At 40.0% G+C, this 20,003-nt stretch overlaps 2 protein-coding genes across 2 annotated transcripts; both read right to left on the bottom strand.

The window, feature by feature from the left end:
• Positions 1 to 700: 700 nt before the first annotated feature.
• On the bottom strand, positions 701 to 8,244 carry LOC112542555 (uncharacterized). Its single transcript, XM_025175781.2, has 7 exons — positions 6,913 to 8,244; positions 5,882 to 5,947; positions 5,257 to 5,357; positions 4,794 to 4,882; positions 4,269 to 4,414; positions 4,004 to 4,156; positions 701 to 2,347 (listed from the first exon to the last, which is right to left on the bottom strand). Exons 1-7 carry the CDS (start codon positions 8,099 to 8,101, stop codon positions 2,013 to 2,015), a joined length of 2,079 nt encoding a protein of 692 aa, XP_025031549.2. The 5' UTR covers positions 8,102 to 8,244; the 3' UTR covers positions 701 to 2,012.
• Positions 8,245 to 9,569: 1,325 nt separating this feature from the next.
• LOC148216976 (uncharacterized) lies at positions 9,570 to 19,094 on the bottom strand. Its single transcript, XM_088149945.1, has 4 exons — positions 18,978 to 19,094; positions 15,575 to 15,614; positions 10,793 to 13,654; positions 9,570 to 9,658 (listed from the first exon to the last, which is right to left on the bottom strand). The coding sequence occupies exons 1-4, from the start codon at positions 19,092 to 19,094 to the stop codon at positions 9,570 to 9,572; spliced, it is 3,108 nt and encodes a 1,035-aa protein (XP_088006071.1).
• Between the last annotated feature and the right edge of the window lie 909 nt (positions 19,095 to 20,003).

The following is a 20,003-nucleotide window of genomic DNA, read 5'->3' as shown; positions in this document are numbered from 1 at the left end:
TAAGGACACGTCCTCACCGCATCTATAGCTGAGGCTGTCTAACTTCATATTTAATTGATCCAATGTTAGAACAGTTGTTCCATTATCTCCTGGCACAACCTTGCTGTACGCGTGATTTCTGGTGCTTTGGGAGCAACCATGGTGATGCTGCTGCTGCCGCCAGGAGCTGGGATCTAACTAGCTTCCATTGGCTGCTTTCTGCTGCAGGGTACATGCTTCCTCTTCTCCCCACCCCCTAATTCAGTGTTGTCCAAACTTGGCCACTTTAAGATGAGTGGACTTCAACTCCCAGAATTCCCCAGCCAGCCATGTCCACTCATCTTAAAGTGGCCAAGTTTGGACAACACTGCCCTAATTACTGCCCACTGCTCTCCATGGCCATTTTGGTTCATGCTAGTGGACTGACGTGACTCCCGGATTCTACTGGCAGCTGCCCGCATAATGATGTTTTCCAAAGCACAAATCAGATGTTGCATGTGTTCCTTACTAACATTGCTCTTGTGAGAAAGTGCTAGAGATTTCTTTCTTTCTTTTTAGAATATCTCTTTAGAAACAGGAATAGAGGAGCAGTAACAGCATGATTACCAACAACTTGTTCTCCACTACTGTTCCCTTTAAAGGCAGCGGGAGCAGTGGGAGCAGTGGTGGACGTCAATCTTCAGAGCCATCAGGCGAAAAAGGGTGCCTGAGGATGCAATGAAAGAGGACAAACTCAGCCAGTGTCTCCTTCATACTTCTCCCACACTGCACCTCTGATCTGTTAACTTGCTTTTCAATTTTGGACGCGTGTCTACTCCTCTCCTGAAATAACACAGGATGTGAGTTCAGAGCTAGTCCAAATGACAGCACTTCTGGGCTGATGTACTGCCATTAGGACAACTTGAAAGACGGACACAGGGCATTTGTTTTGTTTTCAACATGATGATTAAACTGTCAACATGGTGGTAATAGCTTCTGGTGGAGGAAGAATGCCAGCTTTCTGACTTGCAGTTTCTCATCACCCAAGAAAGGCCCACTACAATGTTTAGGAGAGTGATGTGTGATGGCTTGTCCAGCTCAGGAGGTGGAGCAATGCTGGTGGGAGGGAAAGGCAACAGCCAATCGCCGCCCTTAACTTGGCCCTCATTAAAATAGTCAGGGCAACACCACTTGCCAGGCTCATTGCTGAGGTGAAATAAAGATTAGCTGTCAAGACAGAGCGAAATATACCGCACGAAGCAGCTGTCCGAATGAGTCCTACATGAGCTGCCTGCGCTCAGCACTATGGGACGGTGGTCGGTCAAAAAACACAACCTTCCACACGAAGAAAGATGGGCATTTGAGCTGATCACCACAAGCCAACAATTTAACTCTTAAGGAACAAGTCAATTGTTTCAGGGACATTAGCAAGAATAGCATCTTCTGATTTATTCTGCAATATCCTCTAAAGCCAGCTAAATTGTAACTATGGTCAGAAAGTGCCCAGCTCTCCCCAGTGAAATCTAATAAAGTAGGTATAGCAAAATTCTGATAATCACATGAAGCGTTCTGTCTTCTACCAGACATTTCTGGTGAAAGGCAGGATGCTTTTCACATGTGACAGCTAACCATGTTCTTTCTATAAGCCATAATAGTCTGATTCGCATCTAGTTAGACCTTAGAGCACCCCTTCCCATTCCCTATGCCACTTTCCAAAACATCAACCAAAATGCACAGTTGCATGAAGAGCAAGATGCCAATTTAATTAACAGCCACAAACAGTAGCTACATTCATTTCTATCTGACATATGAAGGCTGGCAGACAATTCAGTATTCAAAAATCTGAAGAGAAGAATACATTTCCAAGTGTTATATTTCCATTAAGATAAACAGGAAATAGATACAGGAAGAAAGGGGTAGTAATGTATGTAAGATTGATCAAGAAACAAAAAGTTGCATCTGCTCAACCACAACAAAGGGAAGTTTAATATGAAATGGGGGAGGGAGGGGTTTAATTAATTTAATTATTTTTTTTTCTTTTTCCTTTTTATTTTTCACAAGCATTCAGACTGCTCAATAGATACTCTGTACGTTTCACTGGGGCTAGTTCTCAACTGCAGGGGCCATTCTGGTGCCTTGGCTCTGACCTTTAACTGGGCAGGGTCTAGAGTGAGGAGAGGACGGATGTTGTTATGATCAAAGGTTGTGGGTTGCAGCTGTGGCCCTGCTGCCATTCCAGGCAAAGCAGCCTCTCGGAAATGCATGTCTTTTTTAATACGTCTCTTCTTTATGATAGTACACAGCACACTGATCACCACTACAAGGACAGTGATGAAAAAAACAGTGATTCCTACAATAATCTCGGTGTAGCTGTACAAGGAGTCCAAACCTGTGGACAAAGAAGACTCTTTTGTTCAACTCAATCATTCAAAGCCCTCCCCATCTTTAAAATGGCTGTCCTATGCAAAGATGTTGGTCAACAGGTTAGAGTGCAAGCTAGGGATTCTAGAAGACCAAGCCTTCATATCTTCTCTACTTCTCTCTCACTTCTTTCAGGCTGAGGCTAAGCATCTTTGAGTGATGTCAGACAAAGTATTTTCGGGGTTAAGCCAGCTAGCATCAGTTTGGGTGCATCTTTGCTACATTCCCTACAGCCGCCCAACAGTGTAAGTTCTAAAGAACATGCAGCTTTTTGTGATGCAATTCACAGCTGGAACATTTTCACAGCTTGGCTGTCTGCCACTTGTTAGTAAACCTCCCCCTATACTATTTGGAGCAATTTTGCAACTGTAATTAAAATGTTTTGATTTGTTATTCAGGAAGAGAATCTATAAAAGGCCTCAATAACATCTGGTACTCTAAACAAAAGGAAAGCCAACCTGAAACAGGAATGGAAAGTTAGACTGACAGCTGAATTAGCATGCACATATATAATGCTGGTGCGTGTGTGCCAAATTTTAAAACTGTTATACTACGGCAAAGAAGGAGCATTTTAAATAGCATATCCAGCTTCACCGTTATATTCTCAGATGATATGAGCAGAAGTGTAACTACATCAAAGCCTCTCCAGAGCTTCATTGGAAATATAATGGCTTAATCTTACTCCAGCAGCCTTGGAAGTTGCCACAGGAAGTTGCCAAGTTGAACTGCCAATGCAGATTGCATAGCAATGTTGTCAGGAAAAACTCTTTCTAATTCACCTGCTGTTCAACTCTCCCATAAACTGTGCTTTTTCTCAGGAAAACTGGCTGTGGTCCCACAAACTCTTGCGCTGAGATGGGGATTTCAAATCCAAAGAGGCATCCATGGCAAGCCGGTGGTGCAGCTCATGGCTTGTCTCTAGCTTGTGAAGCCCACGATAGCAAAGATCTAATGTCGGTGACTATGGTAGAAATGTTTTGTATAAAAGGACTAAATCACAGGGTAAATCCCCTCTCTGTATGGTCCTATCATGTGAAGCATCACCAGACAGAAACATCTTTCAGTCTAAGTGTTTCCTTGGGGTGGGCAGCCACATGGAGACAGGGAAGAAGGAACTGATGGCATCACCTTAGTCTCCTGCTGATGGCCTCACATTCACTAAGAACTTTTTGCAACTATGTTATGTTATGTTATATGTTATTTTTGTGCCTTTGAGTCAGTGTTGACTCCTGGCGACTGCCTGGACAAGTCCCTGCAGTTTTCTTGGCAAGGTTTCAGAAGGGGTTTGCCCTTGCCTGCTTCTTCCTCGGGCTGAGAGAGAGGGACTGGGCCAAGGTCACGCAGCTGGCTTCATGCCCAAGACAGGACTAGAACTCACAGTCTCCTGGTTTCTAGCCTGGTGCCTTAACCGCTGCACCAAACTGGCTTTTCTTTTCCTTTTCCTTTTCCTCTTTTATCATTTTCTTTTCTTTATTTTATTTTATCTTACTGGAGTCTTATTGTGAAGCAGCATACTAAAGGCAATTCCCTTATGGCTTAGCACATAAATAGCATATCATCACAGAGCATTTGGGAGAACCTTTAGGCCAAGAAGAGGTGAGGATAGAATGCCATAAGGACATACCTGACCGTGGATTACGAACACACAGAGTACCCGATTTTGTCAGAGAATGGTCCTCGTACTCTTCTTTACACTGACAGAAGTATGTTCCATATCCATTGAGACAAAGTGCCTCATTGCCACATAAACCAATTCCAGAGCTGCATTCATTCACATCTGTCATGCATGGACAAAACAGTTTTCCATTAGTATGCAATTAAGCTTCCAAAGACAGGAGTTGCTACTTTTATTTGATATTCCCTAATTAACAAAATAATTGCTCACCTACCTCTCACCAAAACAGTTTGGACCTTGCCAGCTCCTATAAATACACCACTAAGATCTTCCAGTTGAAAATGGAGTAAGTGAGTTATGTTCTTTTCTTCTGATGTTAGATGCAGCCAGAACATGAATACAATGTTTGGGCCGGTTTGTCTACATATAAACATGGAAGCATCTTAATGTTTTTTATTTAACCAAAGAGTTAGATACTGCTCAATGAAATCTTGGAGCAGTATCCACCAGCAAAGTTGAAAAGTGTAGTTCAGTCAGACCTGAAAGGCAAAACTTGCTCACTACTACTTTAAGGGTCATCCATATTTGTCATCAAGTTATATAAGCAAGAAATAAAGAGCAGGTTTCAATTTTATTCCAGATAGGAGGGGAGGAATCAACAAAAGATCTAAAGGAATATTGTTGCTAGTTTCTCCCCACCCCTTAGAAATGCAACTGACAGAAAATAACACTTGATTTCAAAGTATATGAAGGAAATGTTTGCTAACTTCATAGGACAATCTATATTCAGTTGTCATACCTGCCCATTTCAGTTTCTTCTTTTCTCATAATTTCCTTTAACTTGAATTCTTTGATTTTGTTTGAGAAGAGTTTCACTTTCTCTTGTACCTGGAAAAAAAATCCAAAGAGTTGAATTCTTTTTAAACATACTGTCCTGGAACACCATCTTCTAAGAGACATCAGTACCTTTTTATGTAGTCAGCAGGATACAAATTGAAGCTTACAAAATGTCCTTAATTATTCTAAATGTTATCTTTGCATTCCATTATTTTATTAGATATCAAACTTGAACATCCAGCTCACCAGCTGAATTTGGTTATCAACATCCTCTTGATTTGCCTAAGGCCAAATGCTTTCCTCCTCACCTTCAAATGAAGCAAGAATCTTAACATGGCTGAATCTACTCATTGAACGAATAGTCCTGTATATATCTACTTTCTCAAGCTGCTTTAAGATAAGTTCTGTACCATGAATTTTCTTACCTGATGCTTAATGGAATCTATGAAGGTTTTTTCCAGAGTGCTTCCAACAGGTGGGAGTTGTCCTTTGTGCTCTATTCCAAAAACTATTTCAAATAAAAGATCTGTAGAAGAACCCGAAGTAACCTGTGTTACTGCCAAAACACAGTAAGACACACAATATGTGCATGATGTACACCTTGCTCCTTTGAGGAGCTTATAAGAAAATGGCCTAGTACAGCTTTTCTACAAGTAGGTAGGGATGTTCTGGCCATATACAGCACGTGTGCTGTAGGAGATGGCACGCTAGGAGACTCATGTAATGTTGCCTATGGATGCTCCCATATTTAAGAGGGAAGACTTTTCTACCTGTTAATTTGATGGCATAGCTGACAGGAAAGCTGACCCCATGAGGGACAGGCTATCTATCCATCTAGACCTACTTTGAAGTAACAAATGTCATGCAACAGAAATAACAACAGTCATGCAAAGGACAGAATCTCCTATCCAAAAAAACTTACTTAAGGGGATGAGTAACATTTGTTAATAACAATCAGTCACCAATCCATTTAAGAGTCATTGTATAAAGGAGAAAGCAAAGTTTAAGAAATCATAGTGAGGAGAGAGAGAAGAGAGAGAAGCTCCTCACCTCCCGGATTGTGCTGAGAGTCCAATACAGAATAATGTTCATGAGATCTGAATACAGGATCCCTCTCTATGGAAGAAGAACAATGGCAAGATATCAGTCTAGCATCTCAACAGGACTATTCTTTTCCAGCTTCTTAAACACAGTAATTGGCCACTCAAAAATATACTCAATTCCATCAACATCTCAATGAGCAAGAACCACATGGTAAATTTATTAATTTATATCCCAACTTTTTTCCAGGAACTCAAAATCGCATACATAATAGTTCCTCCTTATATTTCCCCCATACCAACTACTCTGTGAAATAAGATAGGCTGACTTGGCAACTAGCCAAAATCTCTAATTAAGACTCCATGGATGATGAAAGACTTGAACCGGACTGATGTTACCTCAACCCAAACAATGGATGATCCCTCCCAGCAGCTTCATGATAAGATGAATGGGATACTTGGTCTTCCCATCATTCACAGAGGTAACTAATGCAGATTCAAGTCCATACCCAGGTTTGAAACCTGACTACAGCTTTAATTATGGCTTTTTCCAGTAGTCACCCATTGCTTTAATATTCTCCAGAAAGGGGGACTTGGAGATAAAAAAAATAGTTGTCCGGTATTAAAGCATCTAGGATCCAGGCCTCTTAAGAGAGTGCAGACCAATACTTCAAGGCTGTTGATATCTCCCTTTTGTAATGTACACAATAACAATAGTTGGAATTAACAAAGCAACTGCTAGTAAATGCTTAGTGAACACTGAATATAGGAAGCACTTTTAATATATATTTAACAGTTTTCCTGATGATTCCTGATGATTTCCTGATGATTTTAAAATATACTTTTCCAAAATGTGCATCACATTTATTGTGATCAAAAGGATTCCAACTTCATTGTAATTAAGTGACATTTCCTTAAATAAACGATGATACACAAAATTGTTCTTGGATTAGTTCTGTACCTGTCTTCCCACATAATTCAGTTGCACAAGGCTTTAGCAGATCCAGCATGGGGATAAACAGTTAAAAGAACAGGACTTACCATAGGACTTATTTTTTACTTTCAAGAGAGTACTACTGGTTGGCAACCAACCGGAAGGGGAATAGGAAGGATTTGGTTTGGTCTGCTTCTTTTGCAGATGCTCTCTATCCTTGGTTATTGACTTCTTGTATTGTATAGTAAAAGCTGTGTTTATCTGAGTTTTCCTCAGGTAATTTGAAGACATAACTTGGGGATTCACAGTTGTGGAAGTACCCATCAAATTATCAGTAAATGACCTCAGAAAAGGAGCATGGTGCACATCAATAGAGGCTAAAGTGGGGGTCTGATGGAATTTGGTTTTCATAGTAGACTTGGGAGGACTTGCCATAATCCCTTCAGATTCAGTTATTTGCACAGCAGTGTTGCCATTCTCTGCTCTATAGATTTGATTGTCCATCTGCTCTCCTTTATATATTTTTGTCTGTTCCAAGTGCTGTGGAGATTCCATTAGATCTACATTTTTCTTAGAGACCCCAGAATTAGAGGGCAGCAGTTGAAGCATTTGTTCCTGCATCTTTGGTGGGATACTTTTAGGAGATTGGATTGGAGTTCTGTGTTCTTCCAAGGAGACTTGAGGAAAGGTGATGGCACTCTTAATTTCCCCTCCAGTACTTCTCATGTGTGTTGTCATCCAATGTGTGGTTGCATGGCTATTATTTTGATGGTTGACAGATTCAGGGATAGCTCCATGATTTTTTGCTACTTCCAATTTTGTCATCATTTGCAGATTCCGGGTCGTGTGAGGAGAGGTTGAAAAGACCTCCGGCTTGTATGTAAAAGTTTCTTCCCTATTCTCCAAATCATTTGATTCTAATACTAATGTAGGACTTTCATCCAAAGTTCTACTATTATCAATACAAGGTTTTGTAACTTGCATCGTCTTCATATCAGATGGATTCAAGCTAACGTTTTTTGTTGATTTCAAGAGAGAAGCATGCATATGCTTGCCAACAGCTGGCTTTAAAAATGTTCCTAACCCTGTTTTAGTAGTCTTTTTATTTGTCACCGGCAGCCAATTCTCTTTGCTGAGCATTTGGCTAGTCTCTACAGAGTTCAAACTATGTCCTGAATGCAATACATATGACTTAGGGGAAAATTCAACCCTGCTGTTAGTTTTCAAAACTGATTTTTCATCACTTGTAGAATTTACATAATCATCAAATATATAATACCGTCCTTTAAAATGCATATGACTTTGGTTCTGAGAAGAAGCTTCTGACAAAAACACTACATAGACTGCTACTGCCTGTGTAGCATAAATCAGAGTACCATGGTTTCTACATGCATAAGCTACTTTGTTTTCAATACTTGACAAAATCCCTTGGAATATGATCCTATCCTGATTTTCTTCACAGTTTGACTTTCCTTCAAATCCTTCTATATAAATCAGAATATGCTTGTGAGGACCAGCCCATATGGTCCAGTTGCACCAGTTATTGGTTTCAGTCTTGGTTAGTGATGGAGGATAAAAAGTTCCAGCTTCATCTTTCAGAATAACATGGCAACTTTTTACAGGAAGATACACCAATAGCCAAGGAAATCCCAAATCTGTAGGTAGGAAAAATAAAGACATGACATTACCATCATTTTATCGATCAAATCTGGTTTACACTGGTAGAAGATACATTATTCTTGTTGGAACATTTCACGTTAGGAGTAGCAACCTTGACAACAGTTATTGAGTTTGTCTTATTTCATTTTGCAGGTGTTATTTCCCCATGGCTGGAATGTTAGAATTAGTGAAATAAAGTCATATTGTTATTACTACTTAGATTAAATGCTCTGGCTTTCCTCCAGGAGCCTAAAGTAATGGTACATACCACCCCTTCCTTCAATTAACTAGGAGTTCCCTTGGGAAAAACAAGACAAACGTTAGGTGAAACCATGAAATTTAAGACATGTCACAATCTTTAAACTAACTGTGAGAAATGTGTATGTTATCTGGAAAACAATGATCTGACAGCCAGTTTTAGGTAGGGTATGTGTGTACCCGTGCAGTTTTTAAGAGGACATAAACTGGTAGGGAAAGGGCTAGACCAGCATTTCTCAACCTTGGCAACTTTAAGATGGGTAGACTTCAACTCTCAGAATTCTGGGAGTTGAAGTCCACAGGTCTTAAAGTTGCCAAGGTTGAGAAACACTGGGCTAGACTAACAATCTACAAGCAACCTATCATTGCTACCATTTTCTCCATCTATTGGCCTGTAACCTTTGGGCTCTTCTCATAATTTTTGGGCTATTCTACTCATTTTCTAACTATAGCTATAAATAGCTGGAATCCATCTATTGTCCAACTTTGCCAGTGACATTTTGGAAAGAATAATGGTAAAACAAATTAACATTTGAAAGCAATCTTTTAAACTCAAGAGGTAAATGTTTCAGACTTGATATGCATCTTGGCTTGGCTGATCTTCATTTGTAAAAACTCATTAAATGTGCGGAATACTGTTTTCCAGAGAATAGGTTAATATTATTGCATGCCACCCACTTAATGATGTGTAATAATTTGAAAACCATTACCTTCCAGGGAACCTTGTTTCTTTTGAAAATTTATTAGTTTACTAATGAAACAGAAAGCTTACTTACTGTTGCTGATCTCAGTCTACAATGCTTAGACCCAGCAAAATGTCAAATGGACTTTAGAGATCCTACTGATTTCATAAAGGATAGTGGTGAGATCCAGTATTGCCCTCACTCTTAAACTGAACGTGAGCTTCAATCACATGAAGTGGATATTTGGTAGACTCTGGTATAGGAAGTTTTTGCCCATGGAAAAAAGCTGATAACCCTTGTATCTTAAACTGCAGACACCAAGGTAGCAATGCAGTTAGATACCAGGCACAACATAACAGGACACCGATAATCAAAATGTAGGAAACATTAAAAGAAATAATCATCAGAAGGTATAAATACAGATAAACATTAATAGAATATTCAGTTACTGGAAACTGATCTGAAGAATATTTCAGTCAAAGGAGAGTTGCAAAGGAGAATTTGGAGGAGAAAGTTCATTTTCAGTCTAGTCTGTTCCAACACCACAGCAATGCTATATGTATTTAGTCAGGAGTAAGTTCCGACTGGGTTCAATGGGGCTTAATCCCTTGGTTACTAAGGGGAGGTTCCCAGGCTGAGCTACATCTCTTGCACCATTTCTATCATTAACCTCAACTCACTCATATCCTGGAAGTGTATTTGAACTGAATTATCTTTGGGAATCGGTGTACCAATTCCTGAAGCCAATACTTCTGCAATCCTCTGTCTTGCCATCTAGCAAGTGAATGGGCCACTACTGGTTTTATCAAGACCATTAATAATTATCAAGAGTTAGGGATAATAAGGAGGGATTTGCCCTCAATTCAATCCTACTTTTATCTTTTTAAATGGCATCACCTGAATCACCTAGGTGCTACAGCACTGAAATGATTCCACAATACTGAAATGGCTTCAAATTCTGCCTGGAGTTTCTACTTTTAAAGCAATACTTTTTTTAAAAAAACCTGTTCAATCGTGTCCGATTCTTGGAGACTGCCTGGACATGTCCCTGCAGTTTTCTTGGCAAGGTTTTTCAGAAGTGGTTTGCCATTGCCTTCTTCCTAGGGCTGAGAGAGAGTGACTGGCCCAAGGTCACCCAGCTGGCTTTGTGCCTAGGCAGGACTAGAACTCACAGCCTCCCGGTTTCTAGCCTGGTGCCTTAACCACTACACCAAACTGACTCTCTAAAGCAATATATAAATAAAGGTAAATTTAGTGATAGTGTGCAGTATAGGCAGAATCCTGGGTTAACTCTGTTCTACCTTTTCCATTCCTATTGCTTTTAGGTGAGTGCTAAGTATTTGAGGACCAATGAAGAATTATAATAAACACCTGAATAATACATTACCTAAGTGATTCAAGACTGGCCCTACTTTGGGAGCCATTTTATTCTCAGTATTTGATGAAACTTGTAGAGTTGACAGATTTAAGGTTTTCCTGAGAATGGATGTCTCTGTGACAGGCCTTGGAACATTATGATCAGCAGTTAAGAAATTTGGGTAGTTCTGCTGCCATTTAGCATTCTGCTGTATTTTCCTAAATCTTTGAGGCTCTGACAGTTGACCACTTCCTTCCTCCAAAAATGTTAGGGACATTGGCAATGTAGCTGGAGTCCACTCCTCAGTCTGCTGTGGAAGTATAGGGATACTTATGCTAGGAGTAAAAGCAGGTTCAGTCCTACTCACAGTCTGCTTATTCTGGTGGCTTATCATTGGCCCAGGAATCAATGACATTTCAGCGACAAATTCATTCAGAGGAGATTGTGTATTCAATATAAATCTAACCAGGAGTGTACGCAATTCTGACTTGGACACTAAATTTAAGATTTTGTCTGTAAAGGAGGAGAATATATGTTTTATTATTTTTCCAGCTGTTGTACCAGATAAGACCTCTTCTTTACTTTCCTTGATAGGAGACATCACAGCAGCTGGGGAAAGATATTCCAAGTCCATGCCCTGGTTACCATATACAATGGTTGCTTTTGGGAGAGTCAAACTGGAGGACAAAGTTGTAAGTTGGTAAACATCTTCCTGTTTGGAAGTGCTATGCCCATGCTGGCCACAAGAACTCCTTGAAGATGTCTCATGTCTAACTGTACTGATCTGTAATCTGATGGAAGTAGACATTTCATTAATTATGGAGAAAGCGGATATGATCTCTGTAGCTACTGAAGTATTAACCACAAGTCTTTGGGGTTGGTTAGCCTCTAGCACTGTAGCAGTTGGAGAAATGGTCTGTAGTTCTGTTGTTCCTGTTCTACAGTAGGAACACATCCTTTCTGAAGGATTCAGCCCTAACTCTCCAACAGCAAATGAAGAGTCTGGTGCAGTTATTGGAAAGAAACTGGGGTCATGTACAGAAAAGATAGAATCCTGGAACATAACAGCTAGAGAAAGAGTTTGGTCTGGTCCAATGGTTGTAACTGGGTAAGTGAGCATCATTGATGGCAAGAGGGCATCTTCTAGACTTGGAGTAGCAAGCAGAAGAGCTGCTGCTGTTGTGTCATGAGAAAGTGGAGGTTCTCGTTCATCAGCTAGGAAAGGGAAGGGGGTTGCCATCCTTAAAGAAATAAAATGGGAACTTTCTAATTCTGTAACTAAAGGAGCAGCTGTGGTTTTGCTAGGGATAAGGTATGGTTTGGATTTGGTAACTAAATCCAAAAGGCAACTCCTTTTCACTTTTGACCTAAACTTGTCTGATTCATGTGTTGTCTTGGAGGCTAGATCATGAGAAATGTCAACTCTAGAAGGTTCTTGGTAACTTCTTGACCTCAAGTGCAATCCTTCTTTCAGATTATTGCATGGCAGTGTCCCAGTTGAAATGACTTTTAGATGATTGGCTGCTTCCACAAAGCTTTTTACAATAGTACCAGTATCCAACAGTATAGTGGCTTCATCATCAAGGATTGGTGCAATTCCAATTTCCCATTCACTAGCAGATTTAGCATCTCTGACAACAGGTGCAGTTCTACACAGCTGACCTATCAGTTCTCTTTTTTGTGTCTCCAAAGAGAGAAGGAAGTCATTCTCATGCATCTTTGTAATCATGCAATTTTCTTCTGGGAGTGGTAGCAAGATCCTCTCCAAGCCAACTTCGCTGCTCATTGTTTCATGAACCAGAACACTTATTTGGGAACTTGTCAGTCCTTGTTCGAAACTCTGAGAACTAGTCATTTCATTCCTTGTTTCTTGGATAACCATCCTGTCAGGGGACAGAGTCAGAGAATGCGCAGCCAAAGCAAGACAATCCAACTGGGCCAATTTGCTACTTATCCACAGGTGGTTCACAATAAAAAGTCCCAAAGCAGAATTTATAATTTGGCTTGGAAATTCCACTTCTTCTGTGGGACTGGGAGTTGATAATTTTAAGTCACTACTATCAGAATAAACATTGAGTGGCATAACTGACTCAATTAGGCCCAGCGTTATTTCTTCAGTGCTGATTCTTTTGATTCCTGGGCCTCTCATTTCTAACAATTCTGCAGAAGATTTTAAGCTGGGAGGAGAATTTGCACTGCCCTTTAAAAATGTGGACAGCAAACTAAGATTGACTGACTGTATGCGTAGAATGCCTGGAGTCTGCCAAGCAAAGCCTTCAAGAGGTGTAACAACTTTTTTTCTTGTCTGCAGTGTCTCATTCAGTTCAGTTTCCTGGTCAATTCTGTGTCTTGCAGATACATGAGAATGGGCATCATCACGTTTTAATAGCAATGTTTCCTTATTCAGCTGAGGTATGTTGGCTGAAACCAGCAAAGATGGTGGTGGAGCAAACATTCCAGAACCAGCAACATCTTTGGAATAAGGCCTAATTTCTCGTTGCTTGAAGATGTAGTACTGCCCTGCAAATCCTCCTCTTCTAGAACTAGTGGAATATCTCATCAGGAATACAACATGGACCCCTTTAGCATAAGTAGCAAAAGCATGGATCTCTTTTCCCCAACAAGCATATACCACCATGTTCTCTGCAAGTGAAGAAATCCCATGAAAAAAAATCCTATCCTCATTTTTGTCACAGAGCTCATCACTTTTAAATCCTGTGATATAAATAATGATGTGTTTTTTAGAACCTGCCCAAACAGTCCAGTTGCACCAGATATTTCCTTCAAAGCCATTCAGATATGCTGGGGGAGAAAATTTCCCATATTTCTTTCTCATTTTTCTATGACAGCTTTTCACAGGGATGTACATGGATATCCAGGAGGGATCTAACACTAGAAGGCAAGAAGATGACATAAGTTATCAGGAACTGATTTCTCCCCCCAACCTCCAGTAAAGAATCTTTCCACAAAGCATCATAGCCATCTTCCCATCCTTCTTCCCACTGAAGAGAAATGATAGATACATTTTTTGCAAGCAACAAAAATTGATGCCATCTATTACAAGGAATGGGATGGATCCAGACTTTACTATACTTTAAGTAGACCCATGGAAATCAATAAAATTGTCTCATACATTGGCAGAAAAACTGGAACATTAACTCCTTCAAGGTCTGTGGAATATCACTGTCTTATACAACATAAATAATTTGAGTTTCTAAAATTATATTCGCTTGTAAGTCTAAATATGTCAGACAGACTTTAGAATAAACAGAACTTGAATGCTTTAACTGCCTCAAAACCCTTGTGAAATGTTCATAGTGTGTCATGGCCTGTCTCACACAATGGCTACCATGGAAAGGCTGCCCATTCACAAAATGACAGGTTGCTCTAATTTTTCTCCTGGACAGATGAGTACATTTCCAGCTCAAGCATTAAGCTACAAACACCTGCCATTTTTATTTTCTGTGCCCAGAGATATTCTTGTAAATAAAGATGCTGTTAGAGGAGCTAGGTGGCATGATTCAGAGGAAGACATTCTAATTGCAGAAGGCTGTTAGAGGTAAAGAACTGATTAAAATCTACAGAGTACTGCTAGGGTTCTGATTGCCAGAAACTGGATGAGGAATTTCATCCCCCCATTGAAGAACTGCTTGTGTAATTGTGAAAGGTTGCAATGATGATAAAAAGAAGCTTGTCTTTCTTTCTAATCTCTTGCACTCACATATGGACTCCCAAACAACTAAATACAATTTAGATGCTACCAGATGTTTTAATACGCATATGTACGTATGTATGTGTCCTTTTGCTTTTGGTTATATGCTGTATGATTATTTTGCTGTTTCAAAATTATTGCAGTTATGTGTTTTTGTTGATAAATCTGTATTGGCATATTAATGTGCTATGTGAACAAAAATCTTCTGGTTCATATTTCCAGTTGTGGTTTCTTTAAGCAATACTGCTATGAAGAGCACAAAAATGAATGTTGTCAAACCAGGCAATTGATATTTCTAGGTTAAATTCCAAGACTTCTAAAGCAGCTGTTGAAAAAAAAAAGCCATCCCCAAGAAGATCCTGCCTCAGTTATACCCCATGTGCAAACTCATTCTCTTTGACATCCTTTCATTGTGACAATTCACTTGCTCCTTCAGGATACTGATTCCAAATCCACAGCTCCTATTGCCTGTTCCTCCAGCCAAGTGAGACCCGTTTGGGTTATTCTACTGACAGAGTTTTAACCTACACAGCTAAATCTGGAATTGGCTTAAGGAAAATGAATGACCACACAGGAAACTGGTGGAGAATCACTACAACTTGGAAAAAACAACAACAGGATAGTGTAATTCAGAAAGAAGGGCCAGAAACTGCAGGACAAGGATGAATGGCTTTCTAGCATAAGAGTGGCGTGGCGTTCTAGGCAGATCGAGTGGGGTAGTCGTTCTGAGCATTGCTGTGCTGGAGGAAGAGTGTGAATGCTGACATACATAGAACATGTTCTCTCTTTCTTCCCCAGATCTGGATTAGAAGCCTCTCCTGTGATTTTCCTGTAAGTATACTTATTTCAAAGGAGGCCAAACTTATGATTCAACCAGGAAAGAACTACCCTGGCAGAAATCAGGAGAAACGGTTGGCCATCCTACCATCTGGATCAAAATAGTTCAGGAGCAGGGAGAAGCTTTGCTGGAGTTTACAGCAAGGCTAGCTAATTATGTATGTTTTTTAAACTTCTTGGTTGCACTTTAGGTTTAAGCTAATTCACATAAAACTAACATAAAAATAAGCCCACTTTATTCTACTAGAGACTTTAAAGCTTACCTGGTTGGGGTTGCTGGGATTCTCCAAAAGAAGCCTTTGTCTGTATAAATAAAACCCAAAAATTAAATCATGTTCTTATGTAGGCATACATTCAGGGGCTTGTATAATAGAGACTGGATCCAAGCACTCTTCCCTGATTCCAGTCATGGCAATATTTCAACTTATTCTCACTGATTTACTGCAAAGTTCAAACTCAGGTTGGACCAAGTCTGCCAACAAACTGATGCACTTATTTAGCCTACGGTGGTATTTGAGACAAGGGTCTCATAGGGACCAGGCATGTTCATAATCTATTCATAGAAAAAACATACTTTGTTCTGACATTTAGCACAATAGCACTACTCACCAGTTCCTTGTCTTTTACTCCATCAACCCTTGGAACTTGACTGGTAGCATCATTTCCCCACAAGAAAGTAAAAAACAACAGATGAAAAAGCATTGCAATGATTCCTCAAGCGCCTTCACTGAAGATACATTTTGTTGCTTATATGTGACAGAATGAGTGCATGTACACACACATATACGTGCAGTTATTGCCCTTCTAGAGCATTCATGAAATATTGCACATCTTTTGGAGCATTTAACTTTATCTGTTTCCTAGCTCTTTGCTCTTAACGGTGTGCTTAATTAGGCAGGAAAAGGTGGAAGGAGGAACCTTTCAAAACCATTCCTTTATGCTTGTCTTGTCTGCTCAAATGTACTCTATTATCTCATCAGATTTAAAGGGGCCAAACAACACTCATTAATCACCAAAGGCCCCTTTACTTTGGAAGATCCTGAAACAGAGGGAGCACAAGTGTTTGCAAACTTACTCAGAAGCGTTATGGTTTTAACAGTTAATTAGCCCCAACTAATACGTTAGGAGGCACGCAAACCCATTCTATTTCCTAATAGAAATAAAAGGGAGTCCCAGCGTGATTTGGGATATAATCTGTAAGTGGTCATTAAATTTAGGGTTAACTTTTATAACAGAAGTAGATTCTCTGAAGGAACACTGTATGTTTACTAAGGTTTGCTCAATAAATCATAATGTTCAGAAGACACATATAAAGGTACATAACTTTAGAGCAGCGTTTCTCAAAGCGTGGTCTGAGGATCCCTGCGGGTTCCCCAAGACCCTCTCAGGAGTCTGCAAAATCAAAGTTATTTGCCAGTCTATGCTGGAAAGTAATACAATATTAAAATCCCATCGAACAATCGTGAGAAGCAGTAGTGACAGCGAATGTGTCCATTTTAATTTTTAATATGGTAAATATGGAAAAATATAACCCATACAAACAAAAGCTCTTCTGGGGTCCTCCATAATTTTTAAAAGTTGGAAGGGATCCTGAGAGAAAAAGGTTTAAGAAACACTGCTTTAGAGTATTGCGTAAATCCGGCCTGAATTTTGCAAATCTTATAAGTTTTACCCGAACCCTTAACAACCCTTTATTTCCCATTTTACATAGAGATCTCATTGCTGCTGCCTAATTTTTTTTTTTTATGAGGATACCATGCTGGTCCTCTAGCACTCTCTGGTGGCCATATGCTGTGTTAGCAGGAGTCATGCGGTGAGTAGCCAAAAGAAGTACATCCGTGGAAGCTAAAGCACATTCAGGCTACCTGAAGAAGAGCATCCTACTAGTTTCAATTACTATACTATCTCATCCCCAAACCTACCAAATATTTTAATATCCACTTCAGAGAAGCAGATTATGTCTCAAAAATGTCCTATTTCTTTTCAAAAAGAAACACCATCTACCGTATCACCATCCAACTTCGTAGTTGGATAACCAGTGGTTTTGTTTTGAATCTCCCATGAGACTGATCTGTAGTACCAAAGAAACAAGAAACCATCAGTGGAGAAATCTTCTCCAAGGATGGAGAAAGCTTCACCTGGTACAATTTTTTTTCCCCTGCAACTTTTATAGGATATGCTGGAAAAGTTTTACCTGCAACACAGCATTTTTATGCTGAAGAATTCACTCCAGAAACCTTGGAGCAAGCCCCATTTAATACTATGGGGTTTAGTTCTGCGTAAAAATGCACAGAAGAAAGGACCCTACTGCAACATGGGCTATTTCATTATAGAAAAACACGGAAGAAGAATTCCACTTTAAGAATTGGCTTAAACTTCTCAGCTTAATCCTTCCTCACTGATGTACATCTATTCATTGGATTCATTCACTAAGTTAAGCCAAATATGTGTTTGCTTGGTTTTGTTAAACACTTACTGTATTGTGAGAATCTAGCCAATGTGATTTGTAAGCCATAGGTTATAGCTTAGCTTATTGTGAGAATTCAGGAGATTGTGGTTTATTCAAGAAGTCAGTCGACTCAATTACAGTGGTGATGGGAACACCATTAGAAGATCTGAAGGACCAGGTTAGGGACAGAGCATCAAGAAGAAAATGTATGGCTACTGAGTCAACACCGACTTGATGGCACATAATCAAGAAGCCGTGGTTAAACAACCCTGGTATGATGTCTGAACCCAATTCCTGGTTTGCACACTAAGGGCAGAGTTGTACTTGAAGCAACTGCTAGGCAGAAGCTTGGCTCTAGAGCCTAGAACGTGGATATACCTGCCTCATCCTGCTGAGTAATAATAGCTTGTTCTGTTTAGCTGGATTTGGAAAAACAATTTTCAGGTGAGAAGTTATGGCTTGCCCACAGAAGTGAGTCATGGCATCTCTTGTTTTTAAAATCTTACAGTGTGGGGAGAAGGAAAACAGAGTGAGTTACTACTGGAATTCTATAAAGTCCGAGCTTTTACTCTAACCAAGCAGGAAGGCAGGAAAGCAAAATTTGGTACATATAACTTTGGCTCCAGTTTTGAGAACAGTTTTCTAGCATTTACAGAAATCAGATTGTGTTTGGGCATAACATGGAACTAGGCTCAAAACTGGAAAAAGTCATTTAAGACCAAGGTCCTGCTTTCAACTTCTGTTTCCTTTTCAAGTTGATGTGCTATAACCAGAAATGAACATAATTAACTACAAGTGGAAATACTATTAACATAGTTCCCATGGCAATGCTTCTAGAATTGGTAAGGAGATGAGATGGGTGTATGGTGGGTATGTGTGTGTCAAAAAATCAAGATGGTAGCTGTGAGCGAAGCCCTCCTTTTTAACAAACATTGCACACATGACACATGGAAAAAAACCCTGGGATTTAATTGCATAGTTGTGGCTGCCAAGTTCACTTTTTCCCCAGGAAAGCACATTCAGGCTATCTGAATAAGAGCATCCCCACTCCTGAAGACATGCCTGCCTGTTTTGCTTTTAAAAAAAAAAAAGTGTGGGAAAATCTGTGCTTTTTTTATATATATATATATATAGCGCTTCACCGCGCCGGTACTTTCTGTCCCTTCCACTTTCCGCCAGCAGGTGGCGCCATTGCATTCTAGGACTTAGTGTAGTACGGAAGTCAGCTTCTCAGAAATCACTTCCACGTTGTTCATGCTCTGAGAGAGACGCGTTTTGTTGTTGTTGTCGTCATCTTGGTGGAATGCTTCAGTGCAAATATGGGTGTCCCGCATGCACATATATCTCTATCAGAACCTGAAGACTGTGGACATCATGTGGCTTTCCCTCCCCAGGCCCTTAGAGACCAATTTAAAGCTGAATTGCTTTTCCCTGCCAACCTTGAAATAGCTCGAACACCTTGAGCAAGTCAGAGGTGACCAATAGGGTGAGAAATGGCATCCGATCAGAGTCCTGTTTGCTTAAGCTATCGCAGATCCTGGAGCAGCAAACCTCTCCTCCCATCTCCAAGCAACAGGGAAAGAAAAGAAAGACGTTATTAGCACCCTCACCCCATCTCATATGTATTGGGATGGCTGCAAAAAAGATTCTGAGCCGGTGTGACTTTGTTTGGGTCCAGCCAATCGACCCTAATTACCAGGTTCGGGACTTGGTGCGAGGTGAACAGAACAGCAAGATGAAAATCAGACTTTTTATCCACTTTATTTCAGAGCTCTAAATAAGTTGGAGACCCCCAGCGAAAGGAGGGAGTCCTGATTACAGATTTTACATAGCTTATATACTTTTTCTTCACAGGATCCACATGACAGCTTAAACAAAGAAACTGGTTAACTTCTTACAAATATATGTTTCACCAGGTCACGGTGAATTCAATCAAAGATAGACATCCTTCCGGCTATACATTAATTATTACTCATTATCCATCTTCAACTTATCTTAACCCCAGCTCTCTTCCCCTTACCCTATCAGGATAACAACATTACAGGCATAAAGATCTTGTATGTCTTGTCAGTTGCCCCAGCCACGGCCCCTTATCGGATTGACCACAACTGGTCTCTCCCATCTCTTCTATAGGATCAAGGAAATCACAAACCATACAACCATTCTTATCTTCAAGGATACAATGAAAGCATTAAAATAGTATAGCTATATTTAAAGCTTAAAGACTACAGAAACAAGCAAGG

Source organism: Python bivittatus, unplaced genomic scaffold (assembly GCF_059951505.1).
Source record: "Python bivittatus isolate LINGU-HERP-01145 unplaced genomic scaffold, Pbiv_v1 ctg000020_np1212, whole genome shotgun sequence".
Taxonomy (NCBI): Eukaryota; Metazoa; Chordata; class Lepidosauria; order Squamata; family Pythonidae; genus Python; species Python bivittatus.
Note: the sequence above shows the minus strand (reverse complement) of the source record. Positions and strands in the feature narration are given on the sequence as shown.

Bases quoted from the DNA above. Each gene is read 5' to 3' on its own strand.
- LOC112542555 (XM_025175781.2), bottom strand. From the start codon at position 8,101: ATGCATTTTAAAGGACGGTATTATATATTTGATGATTATGTAAATTCT. The intron at 5,948-6,912 runs GTAAGTCCTGTT...CTTCTTCCATAG, and splicing joins AGTAAAAAATAAGTCCTATG to AGAGGGATCCTGTATTCAGA. The intron at 4,415-4,793 runs GTATGACAACTG...GTTTATATGTAG, and splicing joins GAAGAAACTGAAATGGGCAG to ACAAACCGGCCCAAACATTG.
- LOC148216976 (XM_088149945.1), bottom strand. From the start codon at position 19,094: ATGCGGGACACCCATATTTGCACTGAAGCATTCCACCAAGATGACGAC. The intron at 15,615-18,977 runs GTACTACACTAA...TTATTTATACAG, and splicing joins TTTCTGAGAAGCTGACTTCC to ACAAAGGCTTCTTTTGGAGA. The intron at 9,659-10,792 runs GTAATGTATTAT...TTCCTATACCAG, and splicing joins GCCAGTCTTGAATCACTTAG to AGTCTACCAAATATCCACTT.